Source organism: Colossoma macropomum, unplaced genomic scaffold, assembly GCF_904425465.1.
Source record: "Colossoma macropomum unplaced genomic scaffold, Colossoma_macropomum, whole genome shotgun sequence".
NCBI classification, from domain to species: domain Eukaryota; kingdom Metazoa; phylum Chordata; class Actinopteri; order Characiformes; family Serrasalmidae; genus Colossoma; species Colossoma macropomum.
The window spans coordinates 20,372,954-20,394,496 of NW_023494795.1; the positions used below are offsets into that span (position 1 = coordinate 20,372,954).

Below are 21,543 nucleotides of genomic sequence, written 5' to 3' on the forward strand. Positions count from 1 at the left end.
CCCTTTGTGACAGATGATTCTCTTGTATGTTGTGTAACCTCACAGCATATAACATATTCTATTCATAAGAGGCAGATGTTGAAATGAAAAATTCATCTCATTATGGTTTGTAAGGGCAAGTAATTGTAATATGTTTAGCATGAATTTAAATGATGCATGCTATTATGCGTTCGTGCTGCATGAATTTAGTTATGGGCACAGTAGCCTCAATCCACAATTGAGTAAAAGCCACAATCATATAAAAGTATTGTTACTTTAAATAAATAGTGACTCAAGTAGAAGTAAAAACAAAAAAATTAAGAGTCCAAAAACATATGAAGTACTGACCTTGCTGTAGAATCGCAGTGGAACCTCTTAATACATCCAGTGTCAAAATTCTTAACACAATATCAGCATAGAAATGGAAGTTTGTTAGGTGCTTTTTTCTGGTTTAGTCTATGATAAAATGTTAAAATTCAAAAGGTGTCCAAACCAGTCAAAGTGCCAAACAAAACTTGTGATGTTAATCATTAAAATGGAACTGAGTAAAAAATCGAAACTGTATTTAAGTACAAAATTGTTTCTACCCTCTTTAGCATTAGCTAAGTCTTCATTGTTTTTTCTGAGATACCAATGTTTTCCAGTTTATAAACACATTCAGCAGTTCCTATCATGGACAGTGTTGTCTCTGAAGTACCTTTGATAATTACCCCATTAATGACTCCTTTTACAAACATCAAAGTCTGCTAATCATGTTTGGGTTGTCGTGGCAACTCCAGAGCCGCGGCATAAAAAGCCAGGAGCGTCAGGTGAAGAGAGAGGCTTCTCTGTCCTGCTCCTCAGCTCCTTGGACTCCTTCCCTGTGTTTGCAGCAAGCTGTGAGTCCTTTTCCGCACTATGCTGAAGCTCTCAGAGAAGACGGACTCTAAGACAGATACGAAAATCCTTTTGGATGCCATTTCCAAGGACAAGATCCACCTAGCTAGATTTATCCTGGATGCTCTGGATGGAAAAATCGTCGACTCAAAGACTGAGGGTGCTCACACCCCTCTCATCTCCTCGGTGTTCCTACCGGACTCACATGCCAGGTCTAAGTTCATGAACCTCCTTTTGCAAAGGGGTGCCAACGTGAACCAGCAGGACGAGAGTGGGCGCACGGCACTCAGCTATGCTTGCGAGAAGGGCTACCTGGATGCTGTGAAGATGCTGGTGAGGAACAATGCTGACCCTGAGATGGCGGATGCCTGGGGAAACACGGCCCTGATGTATGCAGCCGTCGCAGGCCATTCCCTCGTTGTGGAGTTTTTGGTCAGGGCTTTTAAGAGGCTAGGTCTCCAAATAGACCGGCCCAACAAGGTAGGCAACTCAGCAGTGGAGGTAGCCAAATATCTTGGCCACACAAAGTGTCTTTCCGCACTCATGTGCAGCTCCAGAAAAATATATGAACGTAGTAACACCCTGAGTGAAAGATTGGAAAATACCAGTGAAGATAGTGAGGAAAGCAAGGAAACATCTGAACGAAGGGATGCTGGTCAAGTGACCCTACGCAGCAAAAGCTTGGTCAAGGATTCGACGCAGCTCCCGCTGGGCTTGGGCCCAAAGAGATCTTTAATTTTACAGGGCAGAATGAAGTCTATGGACTCAATTGAGGAGCTGGAGAGGGAAATTGACAGTCTACCACCTTCTCCACGAGGCTTCTTATTCTCCAGGGTCCTCACCCCAAAACCCCCTCAGAGGTCCCGAGTCGTCCTTTTGCCAAAGCAAGGAATGGACACCTGCACAAGTGAGCACCTGCCGCCATTATCCAGGGGTGCGGAGCATCATCCTTCGCTGTTACATTCGCCAAGAGTGGCAAAGGACATGTCCAGAAGCTTGGCACCCCAGATTCCTCCAGATGGTCCCCTGTCCGGTCCACTTGGTATCCTGCTGACTCCCATCGGGAAGGCCAACAAAGAAGAGCATGATGGAGACGGGTCAAAAAATCCCCCCTGCGATTTTAGCATGAGGCGGTTTGATGACAGCTATTACCAGAAGCGGTGCAGCCTGCCCACAAGCGCTCTGGGTCCAGCACGCCTGGAGCATGCCCCCAAACCACTGCACAAGAGCAGGACTGGCTTGAAGCTAAATGAGACTGAACTCCAGGACATCCCAACGGCCCTGCAGGCACGCACTCCCTGCCTTTTCTGTCCTGGGCAGCAGGCTGCTCAGGCGCTTCACATTCCCGGAGCTGAAGAGGAGTGGCAAGGAGGCTGTTCGTGGGGTCGGTGGGTCACAGGACCCACATGGACACAGACAGTGTGGAACAGGTGTGCGGGGGATGCCCAGGTCAGAGACTTTTCCCTTGGAGCAGAAGCACCCCCAGGTGGGCAGCAAGCCGAGCGTAGACAGCATCAGTGCGGTAAAGTGCGAGTTTGACTTTCAGCCCAAAGTGGCATAGACTGCCTCGAGCCACTGAGCATGTGCTGCCGTTTGCAGATGAGGAGCAAGAGAGGAAGGACTGAACAGGCAGTGTTTAGGTATTCTTGCATAACAGTTAATCGGGGACACTTAAAGAAACTCTTGTTTATTTCTATTTCTAGTGAGCTTAAAAAAAAGCTGTAGGTCTAATTAATGACAAAATTTAGTCTCACTAAATTACATCATTTTCAGTGGGTAATTATATAAAAGCATGGCTTTATCATTGAAGGTCTACACTATGAATAATGTGTACTTATGTAAATGCAATTACAGTGAAATTCATACAAATATAAAAAGACGTGTTTTTACAAAGTATGACTTACAACCTAACATCCTCATACCTGATGTTCCATAATACCTGAATCCACCATTTTGTGGCGTTGTAGTGACATGAAAATCATTTTTTATACACTTTACGTTTCGTTACATGATGTGTGGCAATGATAATTAAAGGGTACTGTTCCTTTCTTTCCTGTGTTTAACTTCACAGAGCAAAGTTGGGCCACTAGATGCAAAATACAGTGTAAAGTCCTTGACTTTTCTTGAGTACGATTTTGTTTAGCATTAATTTATATTACCTACAGCCTATATTCATGTCGAACATTGCATTATTTTAAGCATTAGTGTTGATGTTTACTGTTTAATTAGCAAAGCTATCATGTATCAGGCTACTATAACTAGCCTGATCGGGCTAACCTAACCACTGTTTTCTGGATAGCATCAGCCTGGCTCTGCTTCAGTCTCAAAGTGGAAACGGATTTCTTAAGGCTTGTCTTACATGTGACTACAAAACTTTCCAGACACCTGATGTAAAATGTGCATGTTATCTGATCAAGCAACATCCAGTTATTTTCTGGGTTCCATGATTTGTTTTTATTTAGAATATTAATTTAATTTGTGTTTTATTTTTAAAAAGTACAATTAAGATTATACATTACTTTTGATTAGATTCCATAGGCATGGCAAGCATAGACTTCTGAGGACATGATGTCGTTTTGTTTTTGTAGTTGGGGACGGGCCCAAATGTGGAAGTCTAAGCTGTTTTTCTTTATGGAAAAAAAATTTATGGGATTTCAAATTACTACAACTATCATGCCAAATATTAAACAAAAATACTCCAAAGCCAATACGTTTTGTCAGGGCCATTTCTAGCTATAAGCGATAAGCTCTCTTTTAAGGCCAACAAGCCACCAGGGGGCCATGTGTATGTTTTTTTAAAAAAGGATCTAATGTTATTTGTCAAAAAGTGTATTGTGTCCAGATGTCCAATGTTTCTTATATTGTTCTGTTAAAATTTATTAATTCTTGTTCTATATTACATACAAAAGAATATGAGTAGTATGTGTTGAGGTGTGGTGCCCCCAGCAGTCAGAAATGACCCTGAATTTTGTCCTATGCACGCTTTTACTTAGAATGGCACCGGGTGAGGCACCTAATGATGTACAAACTCAAGACATGCAGGCACCAAAATGGCTGTGTGCATGAAGCTGTGGACCATTGGTCAAATATAATATGCCATAGTTCAAAAGTGAGAAATCAAAGGTATTAGTAGGGAGTTTGCCCCCCTTTGCTGCCTCTACTCTTCTGGGAAGCCTTAACACTAGGTGTTGGAACATTGCTGTGAGGATTTGATTGTTTTCAGCCTACTACTCACCTTTCATGTTGGATGACTAGTTCTAGATCACCAAGGCCACTCCAGCTCATCTCAAATTGGATGGAGTTTCATCACAGCCCAGTGCTGTGGGCACTTTATACTCCTCCAGCTGATGCTTGGCATTGGGTCCAGTGACCTTAGGCTCATGTGGCTGCTCATGATTGCCTCTTTCTATGGAGATTATACAAGCTACGTATAATGGTTAGATGGTTAGATGGGGCGCCTTTATACTTTTGAACATAGTGTATATTTGAGAAAATCACGAATCAAAACTTTGTGTATGTATAACTGAGCAAATTGAACTAGTTCCTGTCCACCTCTGGCCATCATGAGTGAGGTTATAGCACTTTATACACACTGCACTTGTTTGGGAGTTTTGGATGGTCATTGATTGAAAGGAAGAGTCCTGTGCTACTCTTTACAATGTGTACATGCAGTGAATGTGAGACTCCATTAGACTTTCAGCACCTTCTCAGTTTGAGAGGGGAGTGTTTTTATCAGAGTAGTGTGTGTGTGTGTGAGAGAGAGAGAGAGAGAGAGAACAGGGTTATTAAGGACGCAGCTTCGTCCTCGCACGGCTGAGCTCACACGTTACAGCGCTGCAACGGAGGCCACATACGCGCGCGCGAGAGCAGCTGCAGCCTCGCGGGAGGAGGAGGAGGTGGTAGGGGGGCGGTGTGTGTGGGGGGCGGGGGGTGCAGCTCTTGCCTCCATCGTCCCGTTCAGAGCACGGCTATGAGCTGAGCAGCAGTGCGGGACTCTTGCTGCGCGCGCTCACCGGGCCAACTGGACATGAAGCTGCCCTTCTGACACTCCACCGGACTCTCGCGCGCAGTTTTCTTTTTTCATAGTTTTTACCTTCTTTGGAGGCGGAGCGGCGGCTCCGTAGAGGGGTTGACGCGCGCGGAGTGCCCGGATGCCGCCTCACCTGCACCTGCTGCGCCCGCGATGATCGGCGCGTGACTCGTTTTACAGCGCAGCAGAGCGCCGGCGCCGTCAGCGCGCGCGCACCCATTCCACACACCCCGCGCGTGAGGAGTGTGCGTGTGTGAGAAGGAGAGAGAGAGGGAAATAGAGAGAGAGAGGGAGAGCACCATGGACAGCGCGGTGGCCCTCTGCGTGCTGGGTGAGTAGAGCACGAGCGCATACAGCACAGAGTCAGTCAACAGCTTCACATATACATACAAACACATACACACACACACACACACACACACACACGTACATACACACACACACACACACATACACACATACAGCATGAATACTTCAAAAGCGAATCAGCATTACAACTTATTACGTTATTTCAGCCTGCTTTGAAACTTGAACTGTTGAAAGAAGAAAGAGAAAAGGAGACAGCGTGCAGGAAAGAAAGGATGGAATAAAGAAAAGGAAAGTAAAAAAGAAAGCAAGAAAAGAAAGAAATGAGGGATAAAGAGGAAACGACAGCAAGAAAGGAAGGAAAGAAAGAAATGTTAAAAGAAAAGAAAGACTAATTGAAAGAACTTAAAGAAAGGATATGAGAAAGAAAGAAGGGTAATGAGATTAAAAAAGAGGACAGAATAAAGAAAGGGAAACTAGAAAGAAAGACATGAAGAAGAAAGGAAAGAAAAGATAAAGCAAGCAAGAAAAAAACGTTGAAGAAAAAGAAAAACTGAACGAATTGAAAGAAAAAGTAATGAGAAAAAGAAAAGAGCGAACGAGAAAGAATGAAAGATGGATAAAAAGAAAAAAGGATAATGAGAAAAGGAAAGAAATATAGAAAAATAGTAAATGAAAAGAAGAGAAAAAGGAAGAAGAACGAACGAGAAAGAATCAAAAGGATAAGAAAAAGACGGATAATGAAAGAGAAAGAAAGAAATGTAGAAAGTAAAATGAAAGATGAGAGAAAGAAAGAAACAAAGAGGATATGAAAGAAGGAGGAAGAACGAAAAACAAAGTGAAAGAAAGAATAAAAGAAAGAACACGAAGAAAGTTAAAGGACAAAAAAGGGAAAAAGAAGATGAGAGAAAGATATAAGATAAAGAAAAGACGAGAAAAAAGGAAGAAAGAAAGGGGATATGAAAGTAAAAGAAAGAAAAGGAGGAGTGAGTGAGAAAGTGAGTGGTGCTGAAGGATAGAGGAAGGTGCAGTAAGGTAGGACAGAGCTGCGCTGGCTGGTCTGCGGTCAGTTTCTGAAGCTCAGTGTAAATGGGTGCAGGGTGGGTGCTGCTGGCCCCCGCGGTGCTGGCGGAGCAGGAGGTGGAGAACCTGTCCGGACTCTCCCCGAACCCGGACAGAGACATTTTCGTGGTGCGGGAGAACGGAACCACGTGCCTGATGGCCGAATTCGCCGTTAAATTTCTCATCCCGTACGACGTGCTCGCGCTCAACGGCATAGACGTGAGTTCTCTCTTCTTACTGTCACCGCGCACCAGTGAGGACATTCACAGCTCACACAGCTCAGAGTCTGATCTCTGTATGTAACTCTGATCTGCTGCATAATCAAAAGACCTGGACTCAGATAGTGTTAATGCACGCGCTGTAAAACCCGTACAGTCTCCTTTAAAACACATCCATTTTAAACTCTACACACTATTAAACTGTACAGTATTCTATTAAACTCTACACACTACACTACTAAAATGTGTAGACTGTTAAACTATACACTTTTCTGTTAAACTCTATTCAATTAAAACACTATTATTTACACTACACTATTCTTTCAAACTCTGTAGATTCTTCCATTAAACTCTACACTATTCTTTTAAACTACACTATTCCGTTAAATTCTACACTATTCTTGTAAACTATAGACTCTTCTATTAAGCTCTACAGTATTCTATTAAACTAAACACTATTCTATTAAACTTAATACACTATATTCTATTAAATTCTGTACACTATTCTGTTAAACTACACTATCCTATTAAATTCTATAAATTCTTCTAATAAATTCCATTGTATTGAACTTTATTCTATTAAACTCTATCATAGTCTGTACACTATTCTGTTAAACTCTATTCGATTAAACTTTGATTTAACTCTATAGACTCTTCTATTAAACTCTACACTATTATTTCAAACTCTATAGACTCCTATTAAACTCTACACTATTAACCTCTGTACAGTTTTCTATTAAGCTCTATTAAACTCTGTTGACTATTCTACAATCCTCGTACACTCTTGTCTCGTGACTGACGGTATATGTATGTGTGTGCGCGCGCAGCTCATCACGGAGCAGGCTTCTCTCGCGCTCCCCCGCGGCGCGCGCATTGAGGGCGCGTGCGGCAGCACTGAGGCCGAGCTTCACATCTCCTGGTTAAACGGCGCCTACACATTCCGCATCTACTTCAGCAAGGTGGGCGCGAGCCACACATTACAGAGCAGATTATACACGCCCACACACTCTCCCTACTGATTCGTGTGTGTGTGTGTGTGTGTGTGTGCGTGTGTGTGTATGTGTGTTTAGGAGAAGCGTACTATGGGCAGTGATGGAAAGGCGAAGGAAACTGAAGTGTGGAAGATCAATAAGGTCCAGTTGGTGTACGACACCTCGGACACATCACACTTCATTAACGCGTACAACCGTGAGTCCTGCTTTTACTACACTTTTAACATCATCCCTCTGTCTGATCACTTATAGTCCAGTGACTCATCTTTCATTAAAATATAATAGCAGTAGTAGCCTTGATAGTAGTACTATAATAATAATAATAATAATAATAATAATAATAATAATTGGGGTTTTGTATAACACCGAAAAAGGTTATTTGATTTGCAACAATAAAATAACCCTTGTTGGTGCTATAATGAACCATTTTGATAAAGATTCTTGAAAGAGGCGTATATTACAGGTCTTACATCATACAGAAGAACTGTTTATGCACCCAAAGAAGTTCTTTTGAATGTTCACAGTTTGATAAATAACCATTGCTTTTACTGAAGAATCTTAAAGGAGTAGCAGTACATTTATCCCTATTATTAAATACACTAAGATATGAATTAATAAAAAGGTAAAAGCTAAAAATGTGCTGAATTTTGCTGACTCTATGTGATTTGCTGCTGTTTAACAAATAGGAAATTAATGATAGACCTCAAACAAAGCAATTGTGTGCACTGCAGTACATTATTATTGTTATTATTGTTGTTGTTGTTTAAACGCTTTCCATCCTCGTTGTTTCTCCTGATCCACAAAATCTTTTGTTCTTAGTGGGGCTGTATGTGCTGCTCTGCAGTGGTGAGTGCAGCCATTTACACAAAAGCAAAGATCACAATGGAGACAGTGCCGTGTCCAAAAACTTATAGCTAACAAGATATTTAATATTATTTTTTATCAAAATCACCTTTATCTTTGGATAAATTAGAGCATTTACAGTCCTTTTCTCAAAAAATGAATAAGCTCTTCTACTTCACTGCACTGCACAGTGTGTGATCTACTGTTAATGCTGTATTCTTCCTCTTTAAAAACTGAGAACTGCAGAAGTCATGCAGAGTCAGCACTTGCATTTACTTTTACTCCTTTTTCATATCTTTGTCATGTTTGACTCTCGCTGTTTTTAAATCATTATCTTTGTGTAGCAGTGCAAGATCATTAGAGAGCAAGGAAGCTCATTGTTTTTCATGGTGTTTTCATTGATTGTCTGTTTGTTTCTTTTTTTATTCATTATCAGTCATTCCTTTCTTCAATGCTTGGAAATAATAACAAAGATGAATGTAGCTCCTTTTAGGTGACCTGTGTGTGTCTTATTTATGTCTGCAGCGGGGAAACACACAGCCGGCACCCACCGTCTTTCAGCGCTGGTGACTCCAGCGGGTCGGTCCTATGTGTGCGCGGCTCAGCAGACCCTTACTCTCATCTCCAGTGACCACCAGAAAGGCATTACAGTCTACATGTCTGACCTCCAGATCCAGCCTTTTGACATCAAAAGCGACTTTGTTTTCAGTGAACGTAAGAGATAGCTGCACCCCTGCAATCCCACCCCCCCACCCCCCAACTAACACCACTGCAGTATCCCCGAGCATGCGCATGGAAAACTCACACTGTCGAGCATTCTAATACACACTCATGCAAAATAGGTATGTGTCAACTCAGTTGAATATTAGGCCGGTAAACTAAAATATCTAGAATATCTGAACGTCAGTATTCACGTCATAAGTTTTGACACCCTGGCCTAATGGACGTTGTCATTTTATCTCTCTTGTACTCTGACCCCAATATTCACTACTCAGCATGCACTACTTCTTTAAATGCATACATCAATAAAATAAATTACATCAACACATGTATTACAAATTGTATTTTCATTTGCAATAATAATACTGTTGATGCAATATATTCAATTCATGTGGAAATTGGAAAGTAAATTCAATGCATCAGTTTTTTCAGTGTTAGTAATGTTAAAGGGAAATTTTGTCAGTTAGAGTGGTTGGATGTGAAATGGTGCATTGCGGAGAATCTTACCAACTCACATCTCTTTACAATGGAAGCAGGGGTTGCGATGACTGCAGTGCAAAAATGGCCTTTTTATTTACTATACAAAATGGCCAGTACACCTACATTTCTGAGTTTAAATATGTAATGTTCTTAATACTAAAATATTGATAGATCCTAAAAAAATCTATCTCTTGGGACTATTTTTGCCTAACAATGCCCTGCATGTAACTCTCCACTATGAATAGCTCTTCAAAAATATATTTTAGGGCAACAGCTTATCTCAGAACTATCATAAAACAATGTCTCCTGCATCCAGCAATGTATTTGTAGCAATTTCTTGTCTGTGAGGGAGCTTTAAGAGGTAATTCTTCAGACGTCTGGTTCCTATCACCCCCATTGTGAAAAATTCTGACTGGATGCATTTCTCAACAAACCACATTTCACAACAAACCACTCTGAATGACCTTTTTTAGATCTTATACATTTATTTAAGAAGAAATTCAAATGAATCTTTTTGAATGTTCCTTTGAAAATGTAAAAAGAAAATAAATGGCCCTGATATATAACAGCTTGTACCTAGATTAGGAATTTGCCTAACATCTCTCTAAAAGTCATTGTGTCCTCTGCCTCTCTGTGACCTGATGAACTGTAGTAGTCCAATAAAACCGCCTCTCTTCACCTTGCAGTGTAGTGGCGAGGGGAGATTATCGGTGTGTGAAGAGCAGGGGCCGCAGCGTGGGGTCATTATGAATTTATTGGCGGGCCTGTCTCCTCCAGTTAATGAGGCTGTCGGCTTTGTCCCCTTTAAACCTACGAGATTTACAAGCTCGTTTCCACCACGCCCACCAAAACAACATGCCACGTTTGACCCTTATCGTCCACCCTCTTTGTTTGTGAGAAAGTAACAAGTGCTGATAGTGCATGTTTGGAATGGACAGGCTGTTGTGTAATGCAAAGCTAATTGATGTCTCCTCCCTTGATATTTCTGTATTAGGTCAGTAGCGTGTGAGTGTGACACCTCTCACGCAGAAGCACACACGTCCATTATTAATTCTGAGCTCAATGAGGCATTTCAATTAGACGTCTAATTGTTTACAGCGGTGGCGCTCTAATCCTCTGAGTGTATCGGTAGAGCTGCTGTAAAGGTAATCCTCTTACTGCAGCTGTATGAGTGGTCTAACAGTGGGAGAACGTCCTGGAACTGGCCTCAAATGGCAGGGTGTGTGGAGGAGTGGGTTACTGAACTCCACTGGAGGATGAAGGTGTGACAGATGATACAAAGGCCCTGAGAAAGCATTGGCTCCCAGTACACTGGAGCCATTTGTATACAATGAGAGAGTACATAGGATAGAACATAGGGGAGAGAGGTACTGAAAAAGAAAGAATGAGTATTTATAAACAGCTTATGTCAGTTTAAGCTAAAGTGATGGACAGCTCTTGCATTTATAACACTGTTATAAAGCAGTTCAAGTCAGAGGTCTATAAATTAGACCTCTGACAGGAAAAGTTCCATTACCTGAGAATGATGCTTAATAACAGTGTTATAAATGGAATGTCACTTCAGTTTGAGGCCAATATAATGTCATTTAATTCATCAAATATCTTGCCATCTTGTGAATATTGACATATGCTGTTCAAAAATATTTAAGTATTGCTTCATAAATATGCTATTCAGTGCTTATGCGTATGTAATGAAGTCCCAATGTAGGTAGCCTTTAAATAAAGTGTTACTGGTTATTGTAAGACCCATTTCTAAAATGTTGGAACAACTCTGAAGCCTTAAAGAGCCTGTATGTTATGTCCAGTAATGATGTGTGGAAAAGCTTGTGTCCTTTGGAGCAGTACATAAATGAAACCTCAGACTGTAGCTTAGTGTGTTTATAGTACTGTAGCTGTTCATATATACGAATGGCAGTGCATTAACGAGTCCTGTCCTGTCCTAATGCAGCGTATAAGTGCATCACGGACCAGCGGGAGCGGCTGGAGGAGACTCTGCCACTGGTGTTGGGTCTCATCCTGGGCCTCATCATTGTGATCACCATCACCGTCTACCACTTCCACCTCAAACTGACCGCGAACCAGCCCCAGCTGCCCCGGGACCGCTCCCTCTACAAGAACATGTAAAGACTCTCTATGCACCGTGGTCCACGCCTGCCATCAGGGGAACGGGCCAGTACCTGCAAACACTACACCTCGCTGTCCCAAGACCTTATGAGCTTCCCCAGCTTTTACGTCTACTGCCCGACGTTCTGATCCCTGCATCCCACGTTTGGGTCCATTCCTCGGTTTCTGTTAGTAGGTTTATTTACGGTTTTGCACATGTGTAATGAAAAATATGTACCAAACAAATCATTGCTATATTTGACACATAGATTGAATATTTCATAGTGTGCCATACCAATGTCAATCAGTGTGAAGTGTGCCAAACTAAAGATATTACAGTTCTATTATGAAGATACAGAGGCTATACAATGAAGCTATTTTAAGATTTACCATGCCATATGGCTGATGCAATGAAGAGTTAAACAACATGCAACATTTTGTGTGCAAAAGATATTCAATAATAAATAATTTTATGTGTGTCCATTTCTCTAGTACAGATCCTTTACAGTCTAGACACGTTTCATACACTTCAGTAGTTTTTGTTGGTTTTGTTTTAATGGCTTGTCACAAAGTCCTATATTTTATTACTTCATATGTTGAGATTTTCTTTAAATTTCTTCTTTTGTTCTTTCTTTTGAACACATACAGTGGTATAAATGAAGAAAAAAACGTGAATAAATGAAAAATCAATGTTGGGCTGTCAGCAAAACAACTAAAGTAACTCACTATTAAATATTTCCCAAGCACATCACACAGAGTACACAGTGGAAAACAAAGTGACAATCAATAGTAGAGGATGAGAGGAGTAATTAATGCTCACACGCTGTGCGCTGTTTCCGAGGCTGGGTGAGATGGAGTATCGATCCAACTCCAAGCTTGTATTGGAAATGTGAGCTGAAGTGGCTTAACTGAAAGTAGATGGCCTGCTACGCCTGTGTTGGTGTTGGCATCATGAACTATGACACTATCATTCATACCAAGTCCATGAAGCGCCTGTATTATCATTAACATTGAACAAAAAAAAACTCCTCAAGGCTGGAGCAAAAATAGTGCTATTGAAAAACACAATACTGTGCTGAAGACCATTTATTTCATTTCCAGTTATTCATTTTTCAATATTAGAAAAAAAGAACATATTTACCAGAAAATTAAACAGAAGCCTCAACAACAATTTTTTTTTTTTACAGTTTAGTATGTCCTCCTTTTGCCTTTATTCTTGTCGAAAGACATGTTTTTCCAAAACATCTGCAGGGATATTTTTCCACACCTCTGAAGTTCAGTCTTCTTTTCATGATCCAGATAATCCCAAACACATTTAATGATGTTGAGGTCTGGGCTCTGAGGTGGTCAGTCCATTGTTCCACCAGCAGCTTCTTTGTTTGATTAATTTTTTTTTCTCTTCTCAGTAAGGGCTTCTTGACTATATACAACCTTTCAAACTCAGTGTTGAGTTGTCTTCTCACAGTGAAAGGATGGACAGACACATCTGTGGATTTTTTCAGATCTGAAGCAAGAGATTGATTTTCTCCTCTCAAAGATGAAAGCTTTAAATACTGTTTAAGTGATGGTGACAGTGCTGGTGGTCTTATATAGTAGTTATGGGTCTCTTTTTCTTAATATCTTTTAATATATTTTTATAACTCTATAATATATAACTCTAGTTTTGGGAACTCCTGTTTTTTCCCCACTTATTTTCCTTTGACTTGCTCCTTCCGTACACAAGTGAATGTATTCTACTTAGAAATATCTTAACAAAAAACTTGTTAATAGCTGTTTTGACTAGAAATTTAATAAATGAAGGGTGGTCTCTGACTGCACAGTTCTGTATTTGGACTGTACTGCCAGCCTTAAGTAACTACAATACTTATAAAACCGATTTGTACAACTAAATTGTAATATAAAATACACAGTTAATATAAAGTGCAATCCTACCATAGTTTTTGTGTTAAATGTAATGAGATAATAAACCAGCTAAATGAGTCATGCAGCAAATCGTTTCAAAAGTACAGTTACCATTCATTTCCACCTTTTCTAAATGCTAATGTTTGAATGTGAATCATGTGCTGTGCACCTACTTAATTATATTTCTAATTGGCACGGTGCAAATGATGCTGCTATTCTTAACCTGCAAGCTGGGTGCACATAAGAGGTTTACACGCTAGACCTACACACAAATTAAATAACACGCTTCAAATGGTGCTCAAAAGAAAGCTGCAGCCATTTCTGTTTCCTCTTTTTTTATTGAAACCAGTTTTACTGATGACACACATGCAAGATCACTGTACAAGCGACACTACAGTTAGGTATACTCATTCGAGCCCGACCGTTCATCAGGTTTTGCCAGAAGCAGACACGTTGATGTTGGTATTTACAGATCACAGTGACTAATGGGAGAAAAACCGGACCAGAGGCTGAGTCACACATGTGGTGCCACTTACAGGGAGCTCAGTACTGAAAGGAAAATGCGTCGTCAAAAACATTGTCAATATTGCTAGGTTTTAAGGTGAGTGCTTCTTGAATGAGTATGAATTCTTAAAGGTAGTAGCCATGTGTCAGTGGTTTAAAAATGAAAGACCTTTAGGCGTCTTCCCTTGAATCACAAGAAAATTGTGCCATCACCAGTGCGCAAGCGTTTGATATCACGATAATAAATAGCAGTTGGATTATTGCTTGTCTGATACAGCCTGCTTGGATGATACAGCCAACATCGCTCTTTTTGTAGTTATTCAAAACGAGAACAATAATGAAACAAAAAAGGCCACACTACTGAAAAATAAACCTTCAGTTCAAAAATAAATAATACTTTAAAACAGCATACAAAATTCTGGCAACACCTCTCTTTGCACTGACTGGAAGTTCTGTCTACAAATGTAGGATAAATAAATATATTCAGGTTTCTCCAACAGTTAAGGGTTGTGTTTAGTGAGGATATTTTCATTTCTTAGTCAAAAAATGGATTATAAACAGTAGGAAAGATCTCTCGCAGAAACTCTTCGATTCTATTTAATACTGCCCATATCACAATGGTTACATCACAACAAAATACTGCCGATTATCAAAACTGTACAGAAAAACTTACAATTCCTCTAAAATACATTTTCATTGTTAGTGTGAGAAGAAGAGAAAAGTGAAAAAAAAGAAAGACGTTTGTCCCTCAGTAGTGTAACAGCCTCGTGTCCTCTATCGAACGTAAAAATCTGGCGCTCGGCCCTCCCCTCCTCCTCCCCCAGCCTGTTATCTCTCCTGAATACACCATCTCTAGTGTTCCTCCGGCTGGGGCTTGTGGCCATCGATCACCCGCGGCCTGTCAGCTCCTCAGCCTGGCCTGCTGACCGCTGCTTCGCGCTGCCCTAAGCTCTAGTCTGCGGCTACTACAGCACGACTCTAGACAGGGAGTCAGGACGCACAGCCTAGAGAGAGAAAAAAAACTGCACCAGACACGTCACCCCCACAGAGTTTTCACTAGCTGTCTAATAAAGACTTAGAGTCGAACACCCAGCGGCTCTACTAGAGGCCCATAATATATCCACCTCACTGTGGTTTTCTTTATTTATTTATTTGTTTTGTATTAATAGATGCTTTCTTGTTTGCTTTTGTTTCATCTAAACTACGTACGGTTACAGGTGTCAGTGTCTTTTATCCACAAGTTACATATGATCGGGTATCTCAGTATGTTGCACTAGGTGAGGTTTGTCGCTGCCCTGCTGGTTGGAGCTCAGCGGTGCCGGTAGTGCCTCATCAGAGGCACTATGCAGGATGGGGGGCCTGAGAGCTTGAGGAAGGGGTGCTGGAGGAGTTCTTGTGCCGTAGCGCGCTGTGAAGGTTCCCTCACCAACATCAGGTCCAAAAATGCTCTGAGCACTGATGAAACCTGAGGAAGGAGAGCAGATGTGAAAACAAACATCAGGAATTGTTGAACATACAAGAAGACTTGATTTCTATAGAAAGTTAAATGCAGTATTAGAAGAATAGTTTGGCACCAAAAAATACATAACTCCCCCATTACCCCAAATTTAGCCTTTCAGCTAAGACATGTTTGGTCTCCAATATTGCATCTTTAGTTTTGCAATGGAGGCTAATTTAGCTAACAAATAACAGGAGCATATACCATATTAACTGGAATAATGCAAGCCGTATGCTTAATTATTGCACACCTGCCTTAAACCTTAAACCCCAAATAGTTATATAGCTATATAGTAGCGCTGGCAAATGATTACAATAATTAATCCAGAGTAATCAAGTTCTCTTGTGCAGTTTAATGCAATTAATCACGTTTGATTTAATTGCTTCAGTTAGACCCGAAAGATTTTTTACATTTAAAAACAATTTAAATTGAATGTGAATTTTGTTACAGCTACAGGAGTAGAAAGAATAAATTCAATATTAAACTTCAATCATTTTCATCAGTGACTTCCAGTGAGTGTAACAGCAATTGCATGTTCCAACCAATGAGTGTATGTATTTGGGGTGTGGAAAAAAATCGATTCTTAGATGCATCGCGATGCGGACGTGAACGATTCTGAATCAATTCACAAATGTCAAAAATTGATTTTCTAAATATTTAATTACATTATAACGTAATGTTGACGAAACGCAAAAGGCGGAACTTGGAAGTGCGGAAGTGCAGCGCCCGGACAGTCTGTGGCGGCACATAACAAAAACACAACTGGAAGAGCGAGAAATCCGACCGGCTCCCTCTGCATTAAAAGCCGGGTCAGGTCAGGAGTCACAACACAAATATTAACATTTTGTCCTTTCAAAAAAGTCAAACCACCTTGGGAGCCACAACATTTAATGTCCAGTATGTCTCAGTATGTGCTAACGTCCTAGTATAGACTAAACAATATAAACGAAAATGCAGATTTACTTCGCTCTGCTTTAAGCTTTAGCCTATAGCCGCTTTCCTCCCATCTCCGCCAGAAAACTTTTCCTCAGAAGTTGATCAGTTAAATGTCTCTCAACGTTCGACTGTTTTACGAGGCTGAAGTCGCTTCTTATTCTCCAGCTTCTTGTTCGAATTTACCTGTTCCACCTTAAATTCTAACTGAGGCGCCAAATGTAAATGTGGCACCATTTAAGGTGGAACGGGAGAATTCAAAAGAGAAGCGACTTCAGCTTTGCCACTTTTAGCGTTTCACAGTCTCTCATTGCAGATTTAACGTACCAGGAAACCAACTGCGCTGCTTATAAATGTGAATAACGCATCGCTGCTATGTGACCTGCAGTTCTCAGTCGTAGCGAAACAGGGCTTTCGCACTATGTTTCGCGCCCCCCCCCCCCCGTCTCTACAACGAGACCAAAACCGAAGTTATAAAATCACTAAAGAAAACGGGTAGAATAGCTGTAACATGTGCTGCGTGGACGTCCACTGCCACTGGATCTTATTTCACCGTAACTGCGCATTTTATCGCAGATGAGTAGCAGCAGCTTCTCGTGCTCCAAACAAGAGCACTGAATGAGAGCCTTCTAGTTCACTTGCCACATCACTTCCTTTTGATTTATTTTAAAAGATATTGGAAGTAAATTCATTATGGATCATTACAAATACTTTGCTTTAAAAGTACCAAGTCACTTTAAATAACAATAACACCGAGTTACTTAGTCACTTTAAAATGTATATTGTCTCTATATTCTGTGTATATTCTGTGTATATTTTGTGTATATTTAATATATTTCAGTTGGTTTTTCTTGTATTTTTATTTTTACTTATTTACTTTCTGTAGAGTGATCTGAGCCTCACCACAAGCATTTCAATGCATAAATGTCCTGACGTTGTGCAAATGGCAAATAAACTTGAAACTTGAACTCGAAACTTGAGCTCACACAGTGAGAAAATATAAATGCTATATAGAAAAAAAAGATGCATCGAGATGCATCGATAATTGTTTTATAATCGCATCGCAGCCCTCTGAATCGTAATCGAATCGAATCGTGAGGTGCCTAGAGATTCCCACCCCTAGTATGTATCATATTTATCATGTATACAGTCAAAGGGTCCAACTCCTTCATGATTGCAGCCTCTCACTCTCACTCTCATTCTCTTTCTGGTTGATTTATCAGTCTTCTTTGTTCAGTACTGTTCAGCATAGTCTGCTGAATTACTGGTATTCTCAGCATCAGTGCTGTGTTTTGCTTGTAAATGACACTTCAGACTTGCTGTACATCACTGATAAACAAATTCACCACTGTAGTAGCTTGAAATGAAGTCAGGGGAGCTGTCAACAGAACGTGCCATTTAAAAGCTGTATTTGAATAAGCTACAGTTTCAGGGTCATCACACGAGCAGCTGGGCTTCAGCCTGCCCTACTGTAGATGGTCTGAAGGGTCAAACTATGAAAATGCCTTAGCAGCACAACAAAAAAAATTAATGGTGTTAAATTATTTGACGTTTTAACAAATTACAGATTTCTATTTAAAATACTTTTACCTATAGAAACGGAAAAAAGCACAGAAAAATTCGGTCCTCATGTTGGCTACTGCTCAGTGTAGTTTGATTTGAGTGTGTGACTATTTAGTTAGGCAATTTGCATGTTACAACTAAAGAAGCAAACCTTTAGACACCAAACATCTTGGCTGATCGACATTTAGGGCATGGGGAGAGTTCTGTAAATATGAATATTCACTTAAAGCTCCACAGTCCTTTGCACCCCTTTAAAGCCACTAAGCCCTCACCTTGTGCGATTCTTTTAGCCGAGGAGGGGAGGTTGTCCCGTATTCTCCTCATGGCCTGCAGTGGAGGCTCGTTGAAGTAGGGTGGCTCCCCATCTACCATTTCAATCACCATGATCCCCAGAGACCAAATATCCACCTAGAAAAGTATGTCAAACATCTGCTCATTTTATGTTCAGGACATTCATTTTCAGTCATGGGTATCTGTTATAATCTGGGGCATTACATAAACCACAGTGCATAAAAGCTGGGGTGGAATGTAACATAGACAACGAGACAAACAATACAAACATCCACTTTTACCAACAGTCGTACTTCTGCTTACCTCTGTGCCGTAGGGCAATCTGGAGATGACCTCAGGTGCCATCCAGTACGGTGTGCCAACCAAGGACTTTCTCTTTGGAACTTCTTTTGAGACTTGGGCACAGAAGCCAAAGTCAGAAAGCTTTATCTAAATAAATAACAGGGAGAGTGACTACAAAGAACAAGAAGTATAATAATAAGTAAAATAATAGACAATTTAAAAACTTTCATGGTTTAAATCATGGCACTATAATGGGACATTTCTTGGTAATGAGGTCACATGTAGGGCAAAATTTGTGGCTTATTAGCACGTAATCACTCCTTAATTCGTTATGTCCTTTCACCTAATTAGGAGTTGGGTGACAAGATTCAATTACTCTTAATTCTCCAACTTGGTAATTAGCCTTGATTACTTTTCCTCTCCTGTCTGAAAAAACACTGAGGGTCTGCACACTGTGACTCACTGTCCAACACTAGTCTGTATCTTTGCAGGACTGTCCAGGTATCAATGAGATTCTGTGATCAATCAGAGCAAATCTGCTGACTTCAAATGATTCCAATGATTTCACATTTGCAGTGTGTACTATCACATGGTGGTCCTGATGCTGCCATGAAGGCTATATTCACATTACAGGCTTGAAGTAGAACAAATCCTTTTTGTCTCAATGTGACTCTGATCTGAGTTGTGTGAACACAAAAATCCCTTCAAAACAGATCTGAGTCATTTTTAGATGTCATTCATTAGATACATATCTGGTGCATGGCAATGTGACCATGACAAGAAATATCAGATCAAAATTCATTTTTTTACATCAAACTTTTCTTATTTTTAAAAACTGCTGTTAGCTTAATTTGTAATGCTGTAAGGTTATTACTGCAATCATGTTCTTGCATATTTGGCATTTTTGTGCCTGTTCATGTTGCATATGGATCTTGCACACAGCATAACTGATTTTGAAAACGTGTGCATGCATGGCTTTTCCAGGTTGGCGGTATGTCCACTCTAATGACAGATATGGGTCACTTACAGACATCAATGTGAACAGTCAACACATAAAAATCAACACTGGTTAACAAGGATTGTAATGTGAACGTAACTGAACAACAGAATAAAAATGTCATGTACTTCGACTTGGTTAGTGCTAAAATTAAAAGTGTAGCATTTATAAACAAGTTAAAACAGGAGTGTCACATCATTGCGATAAAAAAAAAACAAACCATGTATCTCCATTTTTTCAGTTTTTATGTTTCTACACCGTTTGAGCAGTGCAGCTGTCCTTTACACTGAGTCAGATTTTCTTAATGAATGGACCAATAATTGTTCCAAAAAATCTTTAAAAATCTCATTACATGAATATGCGTCAAAGCTAAAGACTGTTTTGCCCTTTCCAGTAAAATTCTGGAGATGTTTTTGAACAGTGATGACATTTTATAGGTTTTTTATTCAAACATAACCTATACAAGAAGGAAGAGGAGCAAATCAAGTAATTGATAAACATAAATTAACAAAATAATATAATGTCACAATGGTCCAACATCCAATCAACTATTTGTTACTATGTGTTTTATGCAGCTATTCTATAGGCTCTCTCATAAAAAAATTATTGTCAAACTGTACTTTTTTGGACACAAATGATGTAACTGGGGTGACACCCTCAAGGGCACTTCAGAGTACTTTTAATTTACAATAAGTGTACCATATTCCATTGTACTTACATTTATTTATTGATTGGTTGATTGATTGATTGATTGATTGTTTGATTGTCTTGACTTGTCTATTTAAAAAGGCTGAGTTGTGAAATGATAGAAATATGCCCCTTTTCCAAGGGAAAGTGAATGTAGTGTGCCTTTAAAACTCAATGAAGATACAATACTGGGTCTCAAGGACCTTCTTGTGACTTTGAGGGTACATTTACATTATTCCTACCTTGGGGGACAAAATATATTGGTCTAAATCTGTCTTTTTATGATCGCTGCAGTTGTTTTTTTGAGATGCAGCAAATGAGCAACAGACTCACCCTGCCATCACTAGTCAGAAGGATGGAGTCACTCTTTATGTCTCTGTGGATGACGCCTTGCGTGTGGAGGTACGAGAGGGCTTTTAACACAGATAGACACACTGTGGCAATCTGCTCTTCGTTCATCCTGCCAGAAAACACACAACAAACATGATGAGACACCATATGGGAGATACAGCACAGACATCGGCTTCACTGGAAATAATAACAACCTGATTGCTGTTCTGAAACATATCATTTCAAACGAGTTCTGATCATAGTTTAACTCTTGAAGCTCTAAGGTTATTGTTGAATTGTTATCAGCCAGTAACTGGTATGGAGTATTCAGTGATTAAATAAAACCATGGGTCTTTGGAGTTGAAGGGGTTAAATCACTCCCCTCACCCATACACGTACACTAATCAATGCATTACACCAACCTTATCATTAGCAGAACTTTTACAGCACCAGAACAATAGCAGAAGAACAATAGCTGGCTGTGTTTGTTCAGGCAGCAGAAGATGCAGCACGTCTGAATGAGCAGACCAGTGTGTGTAGAGCGTGAACATGATGGCCAGCTGTCGAGGCAGTTCTCTGCCACTCGTTCTCTCTCTCTCTCTCCCTTTCTTTCTCTCTGGTTCTCTCTCTCTTTTTCTCTCTATCTGGCCCGTGGGCCTGCCGCTGCACTCGAGAGGAACTCATTGTTGTAGCATTTGTTTGCTGACGCCCCCACACTCCAGAGAAACCCGCTACCCTTACTGATGAGCGTTTTAATGGCTACAGAGCCACTGTATGTGCCCGTAATTACACTTTCTGCATGGACAGAGGCTGTAAGGATAAATCTGTAGGCGAATCTATTGTGTCAAGGACAAGACTTGTTCATTGTCTCCACAAATGTGCACAAAGGAAAAGACCAGCCAAAAGAACTGAGTAAGGATATACATCAACACTCTCTGGAAAATGTC

General features: G+C 40.4%; 3 protein-coding genes across 3 annotated transcripts in view; 2 read left to right on the forward strand and 1 right to left on the reverse strand.

Annotated features, from left to right (window-relative positions):
- The first annotated feature begins 855 nt into the window (after positions 1-855).
- LOC118816106 (uveal autoantigen with coiled-coil domains and ankyrin repeats-like) lies at positions 856-2,495 on the forward strand. Its single transcript, XM_036582615.1, has 2 exons — positions 856-2,075; positions 2,179-2,495. Exons 1-2 carry the CDS (start codon positions 877-879, stop codon positions 2,414-2,416), a joined length of 1,437 nt encoding a protein of 478 aa, XP_036438508.1. The 5' UTR covers positions 856-876; the 3' UTR covers positions 2,417-2,495.
- Positions 2,496-4,772: 2,277 nt separating this feature from the next.
- On the forward strand, positions 4,773-12,092 carry lamp5 (lysosomal associated membrane protein family member 5). Its single transcript, XM_036581779.1, has 6 exons — positions 4,773-5,216; positions 6,291-6,472; positions 7,299-7,430; positions 7,542-7,659; positions 8,832-9,020; positions 11,455-12,092. Exons 1-6 carry the CDS (start codon positions 5,186-5,188, stop codon positions 11,628-11,630), a joined length of 828 nt encoding a protein of 275 aa, XP_036437672.1. The 5' UTR covers positions 4,773-5,185; the 3' UTR covers positions 11,631-12,092.
- Positions 12,093-15,201: 3,109 nt separating this feature from the next.
- Positions 15,202-21,543, reverse strand: part of pak5 (p21 protein (Cdc42/Rac)-activated kinase 5) — a 52,560-nt gene continuing 46,218 nt past the window's right edge. Inside the window, 5 exon segments of the mRNA XM_036581781.1 lie at positions 15,202-15,480; positions 18,282-18,308; positions 18,310-18,417; positions 18,604-18,729; positions 20,600-20,726. Of these exon segments, the coding sequence (XP_036437674.1) occupies positions 15,325-15,480; positions 18,282-18,308; positions 18,310-18,417; positions 18,604-18,729; positions 20,600-20,726 (544 nt within the window). The 3' untranslated portion in view covers positions 15,202-15,324.